Source organism: Hoplias malabaricus, chromosome 17 (assembly GCF_029633855.1).
Source record: "Hoplias malabaricus isolate fHopMal1 chromosome 17, fHopMal1.hap1, whole genome shotgun sequence".
NCBI lineage: Eukaryota > Metazoa > Chordata > Actinopteri > Characiformes > Erythrinidae > Hoplias > Hoplias malabaricus.
This window is the reverse complement of record NC_089816.1, coordinates 11787696-11807702: the sequence shown is the minus strand read 5'-3', so window position 1 is coordinate 11807702 and position 20007 is coordinate 11787696. Positions and strand designations below refer to the sequence as shown.

At 37.4% G+C, this 20007-nt stretch overlaps 3 protein-coding genes across 4 annotated transcripts in view; 1 reads left to right on the top strand and 2 right to left on the bottom strand.

Annotated features, from left to right (window-relative positions):
- Nucleotides 1-4911, bottom strand: part of macrod1 (mono-ADP ribosylhydrolase 1) — an 84939-nt gene extending 80028 nt beyond the window's left edge. For both annotated transcript variants that reach the window (XM_066649576.1, XM_066649575.1), the window contains exons 1-3: nt 4274-4911; nt 2625-2714; nt 2223-2333 (exon numbers count right to left, since the gene is read on the bottom strand). In XM_066649576.1, coding sequence (XP_066505673.1) covers nt 2223-2333; nt 2625-2714; nt 4274-4718 — 646 coding nt within the window. In that variant the 5' untranslated portion in view covers nt 4719-4911. The remainder of the gene's footprint in view (nt 1-2222; nt 2334-2624; nt 2715-4273) is intronic.
- Nucleotides 4912-6521: 1610 nt separating this feature from the next.
- Nucleotides 6522-14578, top strand: fermt3b (FERM domain containing kindlin 3b). The gene is made up of 15 exons (XM_066649503.1): nt 6522-6644; nt 8677-8801; nt 9315-9548; nt 9685-9801; nt 9964-10132; nt 10359-10461; nt 10583-10690; nt 11223-11348; nt 11833-11879; nt 11969-12093; nt 12726-12832; nt 13137-13352; nt 13732-13856; nt 14038-14179; nt 14399-14578. Exons 2-15 carry the CDS (start codon nt 8678-8680, stop codon nt 14576-14578), a joined length of 1923 nt encoding a protein of 640 aa, XP_066505600.1. The 5' UTR covers nt 6522-6644; nt 8677.
- Nucleotides 12984-18323, bottom strand: trpt1 (tRNA phosphotransferase 1). The gene is made up of 7 exons (XM_066649504.1): nt 18207-18323; nt 17853-17934; nt 17458-17627; nt 16483-16660; nt 15902-15958; nt 15685-15795; nt 12984-15569 (listed from the first exon to the last, which is right to left on the bottom strand). Exons 1-7 carry the CDS (start codon nt 18267-18269, stop codon nt 15547-15549), a joined length of 684 nt encoding a protein of 227 aa, XP_066505601.1. The 5' UTR covers nt 18270-18323; the 3' UTR covers nt 12984-15546.
- Nucleotides 18324-20007: the final 1684 nt, after the last annotated feature.

Genomic DNA, 20007 nt, shown 5'->3' with positions numbered 1-20007 from the left:
ATCCGGATGCCTTTTTCTACTATACAACTAAAAGCCAAGAGAACAGCTTTCAGATGAAGTCAATATATTGTCCTCAATATCAAGTTTTACTGTGTAACACTAACAAAACTTATATAATACACACTACACTGAAATCATGAAAAAAGAACTAGAAAACTCCTAAACAGTAAAAAAGAAACCAACTTATTTTTTTCCAGACAAAAATACAATGCAATAACAAGCACCACTGCATTTGTTACTGTGTCCCTTTCCCAAGGTAACAGGGTTCAGTCTTCTAAAATCCTAAATGAGGTGAACACCACATAAAAAGGAATTCAAGAACAAAAACTCTTCAGATGTTCCAGAGACCTTGGTCCTTACTTTGTTTGATCTATTACAGCAAACAACTTTTTGTCTCATTTGGTTTGTGTACTCAGTGATCTTCCTCATGGTAAATGGTTGCTTCAGCGTCTTTGCTACCATCTTACTTCCTATTATACCCTCGGTGAAACAGGAAGCTATCGCAAAATCTTTTTTTAAATAGGAGGTAAACACAAATGAGAATGTGACATTTATATCATATTCTGAACATTTCCAAAGCTGTGAAGAATTGTGATTTTCGGAAAAATCTGTTATGAAGCTCATTTTGAATTATTATACCTCTTTCACCAAGGCTTTAATGTTCTCAGTGTTTAATAATAAATAGTAATTGTGCACTAATTTAGCAGGAAGTGTTTATATTTAAGTCTTAAGTCTGCCAAACAACTTCAAATATATTTTTATTTGTACAATTCTCTCAGCTTATGTCCATCAGTCCAGTACTCTCAACATCAATGGGAATATAAAAACCATGACACTCTTCAATTATTTGCCCCTTTGTCAGATGGGATATTTCGGGCAGGAAAATCAGTCCAACAATAATCACACCGCCGCAGCTACTCAGACTGCAGATTTCATACTTCACATCTGATTTCAGTTGCCATGCACTAAAATTCACTGGCAAACACTTCAAACATGGGTCAAATATTTGATTGCATCAAAACTTGAAAAAAAGTAAAACACACACACACAAAAAAAAAGTCCACTGAGACTGATCTGCATTCATATGCAATAAATGTTTCACAAATCTGTTTGAGTGCTCACTTGAATGCTGCAGTGTAGTGCTCATCTGCATACTGCAGAGGTCAGAATTACAATAATCATGAATAAACAATACAGTCATCCCAACAGACTGCTGCCAGATGAACATGTTAAATTTACTTAATATCATAGGTTTTGCCTTCTTGCTTGTTTCAAGTTAGATATTGCTCTTTACCAAAATACTTTTTCCCACTCTAGTTCAGGAGGAACACGTTTTCAGTTTGAAGTAACACCAGAAATTACAACCATATCAAAATTTACTTGAGATGGAAGGGAATATGATGGAGTGAAAAATTCAATGCTAATTGGTTGCCATGCTACTAGTTATCAAGACTATACACTTTAACATCTAAGTTTTAATAATATTTAATGTTTCTTGACTATGAATTTTGCAAAAAATAAAAGATTTTCTCCAATTGTTTGACAGCATAAACAATGTCAAGCTTAACGATGCCTGGACAGAGAAAACAGTACCCTAAAAGAAGCTGAATAAAAATTTACTTAATTAAATAATTACTTAATCTTCATTATGTCTGTTCACACCACACCATATGTTTGAGGTCAAAGCAGTGTGAAAGCAAACTAAAAGACACAAGTAAAGAATTATGCTCTTCTTAAAAATATACCGTTTGTAGTGTTAATGAAGAAATCAATACATTTGAACATGGCAAACGTTTGCTGTTAAAAATGTTTTTAATGAGTAGTATGTGAGATAAACCAACAACTATTCATAAAGGCATATAAAACTATCAATATATTAAAATATATTTTTAAAAAGCATACTACAAACTCAAATTATTTCTTTTGGCAGAATGACTATACTCTGTGTTACCATGTAACCTGAGACCTGAACTTCATATCAACTGTAAAAGAAAGTTACTACATCATTAGTCTAAAAATTTAGTTCAAACTACTGATAACACTATTTAACATCTTTGCATCCTTCACACACTACAGGCCAGATTGTTATGATGTACATCACCTGGTGATGTTAGTGTAATGGTGTAATGGCTGCTTGTTTTTGTTCCTATTCAAGGATACCTTAATATACACAGACCCAATATGAGTTACTCTGAGATGAATCCTCAGGTTCTCTTCCTTACCTGCATTAGCGATCGCATCTATCTCCAGTTTGGTGATGTCCCCTTTAAAGAGAGATATTTTCTTATTCAGCTCTTCATCCACTTTGTAAAGGGGTTCTTCTGAGGCAGCAGCTAAAAGAAAAAGAGCAGGTGACACGCATAATAAAAAAGGAATGATAAACAAACTTGAATAAAGAACATAAGCATCTACAAATAACAGTGTCTCTATGTCAGCAAACTCAAAGTTTGTTAAATTATTACATGCTATATATGTGTGCAATGAAATGTCTGTGATAAAGCTGGTAACTCAAAGGAGGGGGGGCACAATAGCACAAGTGCAACTCATTTTGTTATCACACCTAGTACCCTTGTCTAGGTGATTCATTTTCAGTATTAACAGTATTTTCTTAAAGAGAGTCTCACCATTATCATCCCAGATAGGAATATCTTCCAGGGTAACATATGTCTTGTATACTTTTCTCCTTTCATCCAGGCTCATGGAGAGAAACTCCTCTGATAGAAGATCAGAAATAATATAATCAAAAATCAGACAAAACACATAGCAACACAAGCAACTGTAAAAGAGACAACTTGGTCAAATCATTCACTATATATAGTGCCAATTTCTAATATATATTTGCTCGCTTTTGAATGTTACTTAACATTTTAAAAGACTCTGAAAAGACTTAAAAGACTAACATCTGACACCCCCTCACATCAAAATACAATGAGTTTTCATCACAGACTAATTTTGCAAAGATTGGGGATGCTGTAGCATCAAAAGTTGCATGAAACAAGAATAAAAACCTATGATAATATTAAATACAACTGGTTTTACCAGAATATTCACAAAAACACTGATAATGGGAGCATGCCGCAACTCTAACCAAACTATCATTTTCATGATTTAATCGAGCATTAGAAATTTGTGGGGAACAGTGAATTCAGTTGAAAAGTCATTTGTTTACAGCCAGCATAAAAAAAAATAAGGGTGCTGATATTGTCCAATTTGTATGGAGCCATGGTGGGTTTATTTAGCAAGTTGTGGCCACTATATAGTATAAGTTTTGTCAGGGTGTGCAGTCATTTCATGGCCTCAGTTTACTATTTTGTGATTTCAATATATTGTTTAATCGCCTTAAAATACTATCTTGTGGACTCAATATATTATCTTGTAACCTCAAAATACTATATAGTGGCCACGACTTGCTAAATAAACCAACCATGCCACCAATTAGTTGACTAGACATCTGCATAAACAAGTCTCAAAAGACCAACCTCCCAAACGTCTGTGTGATTTAATACACTAAGTCCAAAGTCAAAGCTGACCTCAGTGTGTGGGTAAAGCTCTGGACATCTAGGCCTAGATATGCTCTACAATACTTTCTCTCAATATCTGCAAACTTTCAACATACCAAAAAATAATGGCAAATAATTAAAAATGAAAAATAAATAAAATTTAAAAACATATTTTAATATTAACGTGCTTCAATAAGCTAAGGCTTATAATATGCACATTTTAAAATATAAAATTACCGTCTCCAATAGTACTTCCTGAGAAATACCCAGATGTTAAAAAAAGAATGACCTTTCATAAACTTTTCTATTTACAGTCATTTTTGGCCAGTTAACCCCCTATGGGTGTGAGATTCGAGCTCTAGGTAAAACGCCCATTCTTAACGCATTTAACGCGTGGCCAAGATGTGGGAACGAGATGTGACGCAATTATTCCCAATTGCGTGATAAGCTGTAAATAACTTTCATTTTGGAAAATAAAGCAGTCCTGTTTTAAAATTGACACCAAATGAAAATAAATTAAGGTTTATATGTCTTTGGCTGAAGTGAAAGACGTGAAACTGCTCCTCACACCACACAGATATTATTGAACTAATTTTATATGTCGGCAGTTAAAACTGGTTTAATTTTTTAAATACTAGTGAACACTAAAACCTGGGAACAATTGTGTATGGATATGTTCACGCCACAAACAAATTTAGTGCTTGCTGTCTCTTTAAATTCAATGTATCACAGATGTATGTCCTGCAGAACCCCAGGTAACTTTGAGAACTCACTTTTGGCTTTTTTCCAGTCGGTATTCTCGGTCTCCGAGTCGGACCCTGACTGAGCGGCCATGGCGCACAGAACCCCGGAGTGCACCGAGGAGGCTGCGACGGTGGCAGAGAGTCCGAGCAGCAACGCGACCGGAGCGGAGAACTTTCCCACGCGCCTCCAGGCCCCGATACCCAGCCACTCGAACGACTTGGCGGTGGCGGAGGTGGAGGAAAACTTCTCCACCCGCTGCACCGTATTAATAACTCTCTGATAGGAATTTAATACTCTGGTGATATTTAGCGACGCTACTCCACTGCGAGACACTGTGTGATACCAACTCCCCGGGAAATATGTCACCGAAATGCGGGAGGAATTCAAACTGCGCGGGAAGTTATTTTCCGTGATCTGTAAACAGTATTTAGGGAGTGAAAGACGAGCTGTAAGTTTGGACAGTTGAAACGCCATAGCCCAACTTAGCTAACCTTTCCGTTACAGCTTCAAACCCGAGACTTGCAAACGGGTTCAGCTCACAATTTTTAAACCTCCCAGTCTCGATTTCGTTTCTGGTTTCAGCCAAAAACAAAACAGTAAACATGAGCATTAACCTTCAGCAGCTGAGAAATCGAAAGAATATCGATCCTCGCACTATGATTGTGGACTGTACCATTAAAATAGGGGTCCACTCCTCACAGTGGACGTTACCACTTTGGAGAAGCTCTTTATCCTACACTGCCCTCTAGTGGTCAACACAACTGGGTCCAACGTTTTTGGAAAATTGTGTACAAGGGGTATTCAGTTAAAATTAAATGAGGCTCAGGAAATCAAATCCCCTCCCAGCATACGTCCAGACTTTATAATTTTAAGTAATTTTACTGCCTACACCTACGTCTATCGATTAAAAAATATAATATTTCATATATTTTCATCAACATTTATTTTTATAAACATTTTATATACATTTATTTTTTCCACTCAAGGCCCAGAGAAAATGTTGTCATTTTGGCTATATATTTGCTGTATAAAATTGTCCATATGTGGGAGGGTGTGAGTGATTGTGTGTGAGAAGCCCTGTAATAGATTAGGGCCTTGTCCAGGGTGTGTTCCTGTCTTGTGCACAATGATTCAGAGTAGGCTCCTGAACAGATAATGAATGTATGCATTTTCAAAGTAGGTTACTTTTAACAAACACATATCTGAAAAAAATGCAAAAAAGAGCATCGAACAACATTTTGTTCATTCATTATCTGTAACCACTTATCCAGTTCAGGGTCACGGTGGGTCCAGAGCCTACCTGGAATCATTGGGCACAAGGCGGGAATACACCCTGGAGGGGGCGCCAGTCCTTCACAGGGCAACACATTCACACCAATCCACCTACCAACGTCTGTTTTTGGACTGTGGGAGGAAACCCATGCAGACACAGGGAGAACACACCAACTCCTCACAGACAATCACCCAGAGGGGGAATCGAACCCACAACCTCCAGGCCTCTGGAGCTGCGTGACTGTGACACTACCTGCTGCGCTACCGTGCCGCCCCACATTTTGTTCATTTCTGAATTTTTAAAATTACTTCACAAACTACACCTCATCCCTCACCCCCATGTTCTTCTTGTTCTCTCCAGGGAACTAACTGACCAGGCAGTGTAAACAAACAATCTCTTTTGACTTTTTAAACTGAAATTAATTATATATCCTCCACAGAGAACACATTTAAATTAACAGATTTACAGCATTTAGCAAGTCGTCTTATAAATGTGACTAAGATTGGGTGTTTCGCATCATCAAGAACCATCACCACAAGGGTTAGGTTTTAAAACAATGAAATCTTGTTCCAGAGACCACTGAGTCATCACTGTAGGAGGCATGTTTGAAACAGATTTAGAAATGGTTAAGCTTTTCATTTTGACCAGACAGACCCTTTAATCTGTGAATGGATTTCAGAGGTTGCAGATTTTCAAGTGGAAGATTGTATAATATATTTTAAAAAATGACTGTGTCCATTAGCCATTTAATTATAAGCCTTTCCCACTTAAATAATCTAATTTTTTTATCAAGTAAAGTACATTTCTTGAAATTATTGCTCTGGAATTTTTTTATACTCCAAAATAAAGAAGAAAAAAAAACCTTTGTGGAAGTCATTTTTACATTTCATACACAGGCTACCAACCCCTCAAATGTGTACACACCCAGTAGCCTGTGGTCAAACACCTTCCGTTATACAGAGACTGAGAAAAAAAATAGATACACCCCTTTTCACACAAGTGTGCCTACAAACTGCAAAACCACACCTCGGTCTGAAACGAGAGAGAGATAGAGAGAGGAGTAAGGTTGATGACACTCAGAAACAGAGAAGATACCATCCACCAACATACAACCTAACATAGAAGAGGTAATTATCTAAGTTCATAATTTGTTGATTTTGTTTCTTACTGTATTTTACTGTAAATCAATTAGGAGTTCTTGAGAAGGATTCCAGTCATATTCATTTGAGATACATCAAGAATAAACATTTAAAACTCTATCTCTTAATAGAGAACTGACATAAATAAACTAAGAAAAACAGAAACGTGATTGCAGCATAAACACATTGGTAACTCTTCAGTAATTTAACTACAATTGTATCTATACATTTCATAATTTATGATTTTGTTTGAGATACTATGATCTCTGGGAAAAGTAATCATTTTCTTTATAGTTACTGTTACATTCAAAGCAAATTAATCGGAAATGTTATCCTGTTTATTTATAAATCATATTATAATGACATTTACTTTTTTAAAATACATTTTTAAAGTGTTAGATTCTGTGTAAAACACATTCCAATCACTTGAATGTGACAATAATTAAGTCAAAAATACTAGGCTTATTTCGGCTGATAATATAGGATTTATAACATTGTTTGTGTATCTGTTACTCACAGTTGCCTGAGTTGTCTAATGCAAAAACACTGGCCAGTCACACAGTAATTCAATAAGTCTATCATATATTAAATGGGTTATATTATGGTTTGTATAATTCAACTGAAATTGTTAGAAACCACATGAACATATACACACATACACCCAGTCTGTGAGGTTAAGAGAGGATGTCGATGTTAAACTGAAAGAGGAAACATGGCTATGTGTGATTGAGCAAAAATGGGAAGCATCCATCTCTGTGAACTGTCAAGCCATGGAACAGCGCTGTCATACTCACAGGGAGGATGAGGGTGGAGTGTGTGTTTGGATCAGGAATATATCACATTGTGGGGACAAAATACTATTTACACACTCACATTGTGGGGCTCACCTGCTTGTCCCCACAAAGTAAACCATTAGATTTTAAGGTGAATACATGTTTTCAGGTTGGGTTGAGGTTAGGGATAGGGTTAAGCTAGCAGTACATATAGGTTAATGGCAATGTCCCCACAATTCACACGATTGTGTGTGTGTCAGTGTAACACACATATGGTTAGCATGTGATAGACAAACTTCTTTTTTCACTGCACGTGTTGAGCAACAGGAACATTTCTTAACATTTGGCGGCTGTAAGCTACATCTTCTTTCAGATATTTAAAGATATTTGCCACACCTCCAATGTTCAGATGTTGATTTCCATGTAATCCTAGACACATTTTATTACACATTATATCTAAAACTAAAGCAGATAGATATAGCTATATAACAGACTTGTTTTTAGGGGTTCAATGTGTTTGAAACACAAGTATTTCAGTTGTACTTTTTAGAAGGGACAAATTTTATCCATTTGAATTTTCTACAAACTCTCACTTTAATATTTCCATTAACGTAGCTTGGACCTGAATGCTCTAATCCTGTAGTGGCCTATTAACCCACTAGAGCACAGACTCAGTTCACCATAAAGCCAAATCATGAGAAATATATAAAACAGACCATAGGAACAGCATGAAACACAATTTTGTCAAATCTCTTGCCGTATTATGTACATATTTTGGGGTTAAAATCCTACAGTAACATATACATCACAACCACCATTTTAAAAATTGTTTTTCAGAATTTTTGAAAATCTTGAAATGAGTTCAGAATGGGCCATATGTAACATAGGACAGGTTACTAAAGGTTACTGAACTATTAAAAATGTTGGAACACACCTTTTAGTAACAAAAAATATGCTTTGCTCTGTGTGCTCACCAAGCACTGTGGCATTCTGTCATCTGACAACATACAGGATGTTCAGTGAATGCCACTGGAGTCATGATTTGAAAAACAAAGTTGTGTAGGGAACTATCCAGACCTTATAAAGGGCTTGTGACACATATATCACCATGGGCTTTTATGGGCTACACTTCTCCAGTGATTTGGAAATCTAGCCTGGTCTAATTTCTCCAAGATCTCTCAAACCTCTCAAATACAAGCCTCCACTCTTTCTCAGTTGTCGTCAGTGTGTTGTTTGTGTGTGATTAGGATGGCAGCTTGGGACCTATCAGTCATGATGGAGGATCTGGGCCCTGATTCCCCACCCATTAAAATCAGCGTAACCTCTGATCTCCACATAGGAGGTGTCATTTTCAAGATTGTGGAGAAGACAGGTGAGTTATTTCCTAGAAAGCTGAGCACAGGGAGACGAATTTGTATAGAAATGCACTTTTTTGCAGCAAAACTTTAACAAATTTAAAGAAACACATGACTATTTTCAAAAATGTTAATAACAAGCAACTTGTAAAAAACAAACATTCCTCACCATAGGCCATCTTTGTCATAACTGCTGTCTGAGCATATTTCTAATATCTGACACTGAAGGAAACATCTGAAATTGAATTCATTTTTCCTCTGTGTGAATATATGGTCTGATGCTTTGCTGATTTTTTTTTATACCCATATAATTTTATTTACTCCCCAATTAGTAGTGTTCACCAATTCCACCCAATTACATAATCCTCTCCCAATCTCAATCCCACCCTCAATCTTCACCCAGAGCGCGAAGTCACATGTGCTCTCTAGGTCTCTCAGCAATCACTGGGCATTGAACATGTGTTATTCCAATAATATTGTAATGAATGAGAAAGGCTTGTGTTAATGTCTTTGTCACCTGTGAATTTTAGGTTTGCAGCAGGACTGGTCAGACCATGCTCTCTGGTGGGAGCAGAAGCAGCAGTGGCTCTTGCGGACCTCCTGGACTCTGGACAAATATGGGGTCCACGCAGACGCTCGCTTGCTCTTCTCCCCCCAGCACAAACCCCTGCGGCTAGGCCTCCCTAACGGGGTCAACTTGCGGCTCCGAGCTTGCTTCTCCACCTCCGTGTTCCGCACCGTGCAGGGCATCTGCAAGGTCCTGAGTAAGCGCGTCTCATAAACGCTTCGGTTCAGAAGTTTGGAAAAACTTCTTAAATTAATTAATACAACTTTCTTAACCCTTTAGCAATTCTTTGTTTCATTAAAAAATATTAAATATTGTTGTCGGATCCCTACCAGACATCCGCCACCCAGAGGAACTCTCCCTGTTACGGCCTGTGGAGGAGAAGAAGAAAAAGAAAGACAAAGATTCTGCAAAGGATGAGTACGACCTCACAGATGTGCCACTGACCTCAGGTATTCAGACACACTGCAAAGGCTTGGCATTTAAAATCCTTGTTTATACTGAGACACCGCCAAAACAAATAGTCCCAGCGAACACACTCCCCCAAGTACATGGACTGTATGCTTTATTGAGAAGAAATAAAATAATGAAAAGCTAATTATTTCTGGTTTCAGGATCTGTTCCCACTCTGTATGAAGGGATGCCAGCTCATTTTGCTGACTCTCCTAAAACTCAGGCTGTGTATAAGATGCTGTCCTTCTGCCAGCCTTCTCCTGCTCCAGAGGTCATCACTAAACTGTACCGACCGGCCAGCAAAGTGGATAAAACACATATCCACACCAGGTATGGGTGTAGCGGACAACAGAAGCCAATACCTGATTAGTTATCATCATACAAAGCCCATGCCTAAATCATTCCAGAAATATAGTGTCTAAATCTACAATACAACTCAGTGTAGCGTGATGACCAGCTTGTGGCTATATGATGAGATACAGTTTGGTTTTTAATATTAATATATCAAAAGCACTGTTAGAATTGAAAGGGTTAATAGACTGTGATTATTCCTCAGGTGGCTGGATTCCTCCCGTTCGCTTATGCAGCAGGGAATACAGGAGAACGACAAGCTGTGGCTTCGCTTCAAATACTACACCTTTTATGACATGGAGCCTAAGGTGTGTGTGAATGTGTGTGTTTGTGTGTGTCCTCTATGAGTTCATAGTAGCCAAGATGTTGTTATGAGTGAGCTGTGTTAACAGGACGAGTAATGGGAACATTCATCTCTTTCTGTCTCAGTACGATGCAGTGCGCTTGACTCAGCTGTATGAACAGGCTCGCTGGGCCATTCTGCTAGAGGATAACGACTGCACTGAGGAGGAGATGATGCTGTTTGGAGCTCTGCAGGTACAACCACACACACAATCCTCCTCAGGAAACACAAGCCAAACACTTTTAAACCACAAAAAGACTGCACCCACACCAGTGCACAATCATTTAACCTGTAACACCTTCTCTGTGGGGGAACACATCTAATTTAATCTTTTTTTTCCCACTTAAATAATATAGATCACACATCAAGTCGTACTGTCCACAGCATGTCACTGAACTTTGCATGTTGTAAATATATCTAGCATGTTTTTTTGCAAAACACCCACAGTGCTGTCAAAATTGTATTCCCAAAGTTAACCCAAAGCTAATGGTGAACCACCTCTCTGTTCCTCTTTTGTCCCTGACTGAGAAAGTTCATCTGATATAGTTGTGATGTATTTACATAGTGCTTTTATGTTGTACATTTTCAAGCATAAAACTAAAAATGAATCAGAAACAGGTTAAACCACATTCACAGTGGATAGTTTTCATCATCACACAGCTTTTAATAGTTACTTATGTAGTCTCTCTCTCTCTCTCTCTCTCTCTCTCTCTCTCTCTCTCTCAGTATCACATCAGTAAGCTGTCTCAGTCTCAGGAGGTGAGCTCTTGTCAGGGAATGGATGATCTGGACTCTGCCCTGAAGTCATTGGAGGTGAAGCTGGTGGGCGACAATAAGAGCACAGACTTGTTGGTGAGGGCTATGTGTATCTGCCACAAACACCTGTGAACTCCATCATCCCAAAAAAACACCACCCCATTGCTGCACAGCACAATGCCAATAACAATACCTTGGAATTTGGCATAGTGCCAATCCCATTAGGTTCATGTGTAGCTGCTCTGGAGAATCCCATTTCATTCAATAATTTTCTATGAAGATTTTACAAGAAGTGTTTGCACAGTTGATCATCTGTTTCCACAACACGTGCACCTTAAAATAATGGGATTTATTCATAATAAATGAATTAAGTGGCTTAAAAGCTTTAGCGTTATTTTGTAATTACCTGGAGCAGGAATGACTGCTATTAGACTAGATTATATGGAACGGTTAAAGGACTGTTGATCACTACTCTACTCTGAGACCACCATGGGACCCCTGCTGATCACTCAGTCTACATGTGTTAGTTCTGGTCAATTTTGTAGATATTTTTAAATGACTATCAATGATTTTTCCACAGAAAAATATGACTCCTCCAGAACTGAATGACTATTTAAAAATATTTCGGTGAGACAAATTTCTTATGTTGTTTTTTTCCTGATGAGTTTGAAACGTGATGTCACAGCTAACATTAAATTCTGCATTTGTACATTTAGCCCCAAGAGACTGACTCTGAGGGATTATAAACAGTACTGGTTCAAGTTTCAGGACACATCCATCTTCTATTACAAAAGTAAAGAGGACAGTTACGGAGAACCCATTCAACAGATGAATCTGAAAGGTAAAATAAGACATTTTCTCACACACATTTTGAAAACCAGACTTCAATATGCTTTATCAATCGTAAAGAATAATCAGTGAATACTTCTCGATTCTGTTGGACAACAAAGAGATCACAAATAAAGAAGAAAAATGCCTACGAACCCACAAACTTAAAGAAAAAAAAAGTCTTTCTTTTTGTGGGCTAAGTCAAAACGTGATCAAAGGAGTAGTTTGGCTTTTAAGCTTATAACTTGCATTTCTTATTAGTTTCAAATACGAACAAATCAAGTCAGTTTACAAAATTTAGGGGCATACTGCGATTACTAAATACGAAGAAATTCATGATTAGTTTGAGTTTGACTTTGAGTGGAAGGCCACAAATGTTGTGATAATTGTGCTCCAAAGATTGTTCTTTTAAAATTTACTAATAGATCGCTCTTAATTGAAGGACGCAGTTATGATACAGCTAAATACAAGTATATTAAAATCATATTTACATAATATACATAGGTTATGTGTCTGGTTATTATCCATTAGATCTCCAGTTGATGCACATTACCAAATATTACAGTTCTTTGTGAAGACTCTGAATCAGTTCTTTCAAATCTGAAGTATGTATGTTTTCTGATGTTGGACTGTCTCTCTTTGCAGGCTGTGAAGTGACTCCTGAGGTGAATATAGCAGGACAAAAGTTCTGCATCAGACTCCTGATTCCAGTGCCTGAGGGCATGAATGAGGTCTATCTGAGGTGTGAAAATGTAAGTAAACATACACGGTAGAGCCAGGCCCTCAGGGAGAAATGTATTAAAGCAGATAAGGAAAGATAAAGTTGTTAATGGAATTACATTTAATTCAGTAGAAAAACCCACTTAGAGGTGGAACTTGGTGACCACTGACATAGGACACAATCAGCCTATGATTTTGAGGAAATAAGTTGTTTATAGATTCTGTAGAATAGTATTGCTTCATCTACCAGGCGGTGGGAAGCTTTATATATGGAATCTAGAAAAAGAATGTCTCATATCACTGTTGTATATCATCTCTTGCTCGCGCTCTCTGCAGGAGAAGCAGTATGCTGAATGGATGGCCGCCTGTAAGCTGGCATCTAAAGGCCTGACCCTGCTGGACAGTTCTTATCAGACTGAGGTGAAGAACATCCAGACATTTTTGTCCATGCAGCGCTCCAACTCATCTACTTCCACGCCACAAATGGACGAGAGCATCAACACACAGAGCCTTGTCTCACCTCGCTACAATAAAAAATACAAGCCCAAGCAGGTAGGGAACTGCTGCATCTGGACTAAAGTAATATAGCATTTACACTGTTAAAAACAAAGTCAACTTAATTTTCATTGTTCAGCATCACAGATTTGTCTGAGGAATAAACCAACATTCCTCCATCTAAAACACAGTAGAACAGCAGATGGTAGTGCAGATGGACAATAAATACATTAAATACACACAATAAATAATAAATTAGTACAAATAAACTCTGTACACAAATATATTAAACACTAAACACAAAAGAGAGGAGACAGTATCATAGAGAATTAGATCAGCTGTAGATCTCTGTTGAGCATATATCAATACACAGTTTATTTGACTGTCCTTTGCAGAACGTAAAAACAAGTTCTTAACTGTTTAACCGTATTTACAGTTAACTCCACGTATCCTGGAGGCCTATCAGAATGTGGCTCAACTCTCTCTGGCAGCAGCAATGTTGAAGTTCCTCCAGATATGGCAGTCCCTCCCTGACTTTGGCATTTCCTACTTCATGGTCAGGTAGGATAGCCTCTTATCGTCATAGTCCAAAAGGTTTATCTCCAAAATAATGAAGTCTTTACTTCTGTATGTTAATATAAAACATGTATGTCCATTTTGTTAAATATTTTCAGTGGACACAGTGGTTTTAAAGCCAAAAACAGCAAGAGCTTTCATTTAAGTTGCAGCACTTTTTTTTCAGATTTAAAGGTAGCCGTAAAGACGAGGTACTGGGAATTGCAAATAATCGCCTGCTTCGTATTGACCTTGGAGTGGGAGATGTAGTGAAGACATGGCGTTACAACAACATGAGACAGTGGAACGTCAACTGGGACATACGACAGGTTTGTCATGAACTTTTTTAAATAAGACCTTCAGTCAATTTATTTTGGCCCTATATTGACCAAGCAATCTAAAAATTATTTGGACAGTGATTCAGAATCTTTACATGCTTCCAGTAATATGTTTGGCTCTGGTGTGTTAATATTTCCAACAATATTGTATAACTCCCTGGATGTGACCATGATAATAGTGCTTTCTTTTTTGGGCTGTTCCTCTTTCAGGTAGCCATTGAATTTGATGGCAACATCAACATAGCGTTCAGCTGTGTAAATGGAGACTGTAAGATTGTACACGAGTACATCGGAGGCTACATCTTCATGTCAACACGTTCAAGACAGCCTAATGACACCCTGAATGAGGAGCTCTTCCACAAACTCACTGGGGGACATGAGGCTCTCTGATGTCAACAAACAGCAGAGCATGATAAGCTCATAAAGCTGCACCAGGATTACTGTGACTTTTTAAAGAAATAATACTAGACAAGGCCATGTCTTATTAAGATCTACTGAGTGAAAACTGTTATAGCTTAATGACGGGGGTGAGAAACTTCCTGAAGAGCTGTTATATATGTAGGATGTTTTATCAGGACCTGTGACCTACACCTAATGTGAGCACTGCCCATTACTTTTGGTTTTAGTTCTATAAATTCTATTTAAATTTATGGGCCCAAGGTCTAGTTTCAGTGAAGCTTTACACTGACATTCACATTTATGCCATTTGACAGATGCATTTATCCTGAGTGACTTCTAGTTTTAATCAAAGGTAGGGACTAACACAGTGTTATTAAATTAACCTGGTAGTTTCTCTAGAATGGAGCCCTTCCCAAAAATCTATCGTAACTTTCCTCTGTGTGATTTAATCATATTGTCAATGTAAAACCCTGATACAAAAAAAATTATATATATTATATATAAATATATATATTATATAGACATCTCAATAAATAATTTTAAAATGCACATGGATTCTCTTCTGCTTCTAGGTCTCCTGCTGTTTTTCTTTGCTGTGTTTTTTATTCAAATGACAGTTGAGGAAACCACTGACTGTCAATTTCAGCACAGTATGAGTTATGTTGACCATCAGTGTGCTACTTTATCACAGAAGGGCATTCTAATCTATTTCCAACATTATCCATGTTTCCGTTGTTTAAACCACAGTCAGTGTCTGTCTCTTTCCTGATAACTCTTGTCTGACTGGGTGTGAACGTGCTGCCATGACATAAAGTCCATATCACGTTAACATGGGTACAGTATCATTCAAAACTGTCTGATGATGAACAGGCTCCTGTGCCATTTTGTTGTAAGACATCTTTCTAACAGCTGAAGGTTTTGTAGTTTCGTGTCAACCTTCAAGGACGCTTTTCCGTCAGCTACTGCAGTTCAAGTTCACATGCTGTAATAAAAAAATCAACAGTGGTTATAAAATCACACATTCCTCTTTCAGTTTTTTTTTTTTTGTAACAGTATTTTTCAACACAAAATCTGACTCAGCTGTGTGAGGAACTCACGTAATGGTTTTAATCTTTGAGCACGGATGAAATATCTGGGAGCAAGCAGCCCCTCTCCATCACCTGTTGTCAGCAACACTCTGTTTTCTGACCAGTAGAATTTAATGCCATCTGGGTATAAAAAAACAAATAGGGAGAACAAACTGATATATATATTTGTGGGTAAGTTCAAGGAGGAGAATGCTTCTGTTTTTTTTTTTTTTTTTTTGCATTGTACCTGAGAGGGCTTTTGGGACATCAATGTACACAGCAAGATCACAACTCTGCCTCATACCTGGCAAAAGACACAAAGTTCTTTTTTCAACAACAGATGAATAGATGAAGCTGAAAATGTCAAAACAACAACAAACCATTGGTCAGTAAAGAATTAAACAAATAAAAGCATTCTATTCGACCATTTTCTAGTGAATTGTTTGGGAAATATTTTTATTTGCAAATTATACATGCATATACATTTATATATGTCCCTATTATTTGTAATTTTACGATAATGATTAATGATGTGATAAAGATTTGTTTCATAGAAAATTTTAACTAAAACATCTGTTTTAAAAAAAGAATTCCCAATATGTCTTTTGGATTTCAAATAAAAGCAATTCCATACCATTAATCTGTGTTTGATGCCTTGCTAAGATCTTGTTTTCAGATTTAGAACTCTAGTAAGCATTTAATTTACATTTACCTATTTTATTTTATCTAGCTTAACTCCCACTCTCCTAATCAAATACCTCCATGTAAATTTAAGAGTTAAATTAAACAAAATAAACCATATATCAGTCAAAAAGCTTCATCTCCTACCACTGATAACTTGGCCCTCTCCAGGCAGCCCTGGTGCCAGGTGTATGTGTGTTCTGCTCATCCTGCTTAGACCCCTGCTGCGAATAGAGGCCCAGTGCTTCATATAAGAGCCATGAACAGCCTCCTTAGGACAATCTGGAGAATCCAGCTCCACTGCTCTCAACTCCAGATCTTCAACCTACACAACACATAAAAGTACTTTTTTGATCTGGGACAATCAGAAAATTAATCAGTGAAAACCTTCTACAAGCTAGGTCACTGAAGACATCAGATTGCAATTACAAAATTGTTATATATAAAAATATATTTTTAGAAAAGCAACAATTTCAGTTCAATATCAAAATATTGCAAAGTAATTAACATTTTAAAAACACTGAAATTAAAAGTGAACTTTTAAATGGACCGGTTTATTTTACCTTGTTACTTTATCTACTTGGTCATATTTACAAGAAAGCATAACATGATATAAGAAGGAATTTAACAGACAAATATTGATTTCACGGTCTGTTTTTTTTTTTTTTTTTTTTTTTTAATTTACAGCAGCTGTGCTTCACTTTGTGTAAAGATGAATGGACCAATAGAAATACTCCAAAATGTCTTCTTTTCCTTCTCCTGTAAAGTTACTATTTATGAAAATAAAAGTTTCTCATTGGACAGCGACAATATGCTTTAATTAAAGTTTTCGTGCCTTCTGATTTTTGATAACGTCACTGTGGTGAAAACAGTGTTAAATAATTATATGTTGCAGCTTCCTATTTTATACGCTTAGCAGCACAAATACTCCCCTGATATTGTGTGGGAGTATGTTCCCCATTTGCTGCAATAACAGCCTCTACTGTTCTGGGAAGTCGCTGCACTATATGTTGAAACAGTATTGTGAGGATTTGGATCTGTGTATCATCACACCGTGGAATTCCAGTTTTATCTGTCAGCTGTAGTGATACACCAATGTGTATGACTACATTTACTCTATACCTGTACAGAGTGGCCCTGATTGGCCCGGATCTGCAGGCGTCCAGTCTCTGGGTGTTGCTGCAGTTTAAAGCGCTGTTTGTCATTAGTGGCCACAACCCTCTCTAAATCCTCCAGAGAAAAGGAGCTGAACTGCTGATGAGCAAGAAGTTCATCCACAAACATGAAGCCATCTACAACAATACAGAATAAGATAGTCTGTTATGTTTTAACCATAGGTTTTCTAAAACACATCACAGTAAAACGACGACAGAGTTGTTAATGGGAAGCAGTGTGTCCCTTGTGGAGCACTGTCTAAACATGTGTGAGCAAGTGTGAGTGAGTGAATGTGTTTGAATGAATGAGTTACAAGCTGGTTCTATGAAGTGACTCACATCTAAAAAGAGTTTAAAACACACCTGAGCTCATGTGAAGCCCCATTTTAGCGGCACCATGTCTCAGGGCATAAGACATTGATTTTGACAGACGTACATCTCTGTTCTAAAGGAGAAACACAAACATATTTTTTCTGAAATGGTAACCTAAGCCTAGTGCACCATGTAGTTAGTGAAATAAAGATTTGACACCACAAAGGTTGTAGTTATCTCTAACAGAAAACAAAGGTTAAATACCTAGCCTGATCTGTACAATTGCCCATATAGGGGGGATGAACATGTACGGAGGGATTTGAGACCCAACCTCAATTTGTAACTGAGACTACTAAACACAATTCGAGAAGTATCTATAAATAGTAATAGTGTGTGTTCACTCACTTCTCCTCGGTTCCCTCGTCCACCTCTTCCCCTTTTTCCACTCCCTCGTTGTGGACCGTCCATTTGAGCGCCACTTCTTAAAAAAATAAGCTGTACTTCTGAGGACTGTCTTGAGTATGTTTCTACACGGAACATATACATGGACGCACCGATATAGTTCTAGCTCTGAACCGCTAGAGGGCGTATTTTACCAGTCCCTGCAGTCCTCACTCTCTGTAGCGCTCTCTACTGAAATAACACCAACAGTACACATTTCACAAACACACGGGCTTGGTCCTGAAATTGTGTTCGCCTCAGGTCTGAGGAGTTGATGTCTGCATAGGTTTCCTGCTAGTGCTCCTCCCACAGTCCAAAGAAAAGCATGCTATAAGATTGGTTGTGTAAAATTGTCTAGATGTGGGTGTGTGACTGACTGAGAAAGTGTCATGATTTCCTTTGACGGACCGCTGCACTCTCTTTCGATGATGGCTCTGGACTCTGAACAGTGGTGACAGATAATGATATACACAATATTGTAACTTAAATTACATGACATTTTTAGAATTTATCTTTGGTACCTAAAGATTTTTTTCTAATTAATATAAGCATAAATCACAGCTATACTGTGTCAAATTAGACAAATCACACGGCTAACCAGTATTTGTGTGCAGTATAATTCAGTGAAGAATCAAGCTGTCTGAACCAGTTTATTATGCTCCATAGAGTGGGTTTCCCTCAAAGTCAGTTATTTATTATTATTATTATTATTATTATTATTATTATTATTATTATTATTATTCATTATTTAGGTTTAGTACAGCACAAGTTAAATTCTGGCTTTGCCTGTACCAATAAACGGAATGTTCCCCAGTGAATTTCCAGATATTTCAGCATTTTTATTTAGTTTTTCATATTCAGTAAAGTGAATAATTTAGGGACATAAAACGAAATAATTTCAAAATGATAAAACTGAAATCAAACAATATATACCTCAGCAGTCCTGTGTCATGTTAGTAATTTGCGCCATCTTGCGGGCACAACAAGTAACAACAACATTCCTTAAAATACATGTTTTAATTAGGGTGGCCAGGGTGGGTGGATCTGAGATCTGAGATGGTGAAAAAGAGGACGGATGGGGGGCATGGGGGGGGGGTGCAGACTGACCAATTAAATGTTTACAGAGAAGGTTATCGACCAATAACGGTAGCTCTACAGTCAGACCGTCCAATCAGAGGATTTTAGGCTACTTCACCACGCCCCCTTCTCACTCAAGCGAACCAATCGGAGTAGGGGAGGGCGGGACTAGTTTGTGAACGAAACGCTTCTCGAAGTTCTATGTAAGCTCTAGAAAAACAAAATCTCGGACGTTTGTGAAATTCTGGCCGGACATTTTTTTAAGTCTAAAAAAGAGGACGTGTCCGGGTAAAAGAGGACGTCTGGTCACTCTATTTTAATGCACTGTTAAAGTGTTACTGTTATGAGAAAATTGCAGTGCAGCATAAACTTTGATGACCTTAACTACAATTTTCTGTATAATTAATTAGAAACAACTTTAAACTCTTTTTTTTTTCATTTGGAGACACATCAATGATAAGAAAAGCTCTAAAATTCCGTACAATTTGCTATATATATCAGCTTATTTTAAATCCCATTATTCATTTAAAATTTGGCATAAAACAGATTAACTTGGAATATAAAAACAAACGCATTTTAATTTGTCTACCAGCAAAGAAATAGGAACTGTGATGTAAAATACCAAATCTACGTTAATTCCTTGCAGAATGCGTGTATATACTGACGTATTTTCATATGGAAAACAACA

Coding starts and splice junctions, on each gene's coding strand:
- fermt3b (XM_066649503.1), top strand. CDS start 8,678: ATGGCAGCTTGGGACCTATCAGTCATGATGGAGGATCTGGGCCCTGAT. Junction 8,802..9,314: donor CAAGATTGTGGAGAAGACAG/GTGAGTTATTTC, acceptor TGTGAATTTTAG/GTTTGCAGCAGGACTGGTCA. Junction 12,833..13,136: donor TCTATCTGAGGTGTGAAAAT/GTAAGTAAACAT, acceptor CGCTCTCTGCAG/GAGAAGCAGTATGCTGAATG.
- trpt1 (XM_066649504.1), bottom strand. CDS start 18,269: ATGGACGGTCCACAACGAGGGAGTGGAAAAAGGGGAAGAGGTGGACGA. Junction 16,661..17,457: donor ATCAGGGCCACTCTGTACAG/GTATAGAGTAAA, acceptor TGTGTTGTGTAG/GTTGAAGATCTGGAGTTGAG. Junction 15,959..16,482: donor AGAGGGCCAAGTTATCAGTG/GTAGGAGATGAA, acceptor GTCTTTTGCCAG/GTATGAGGCAGAGTTGTGAT.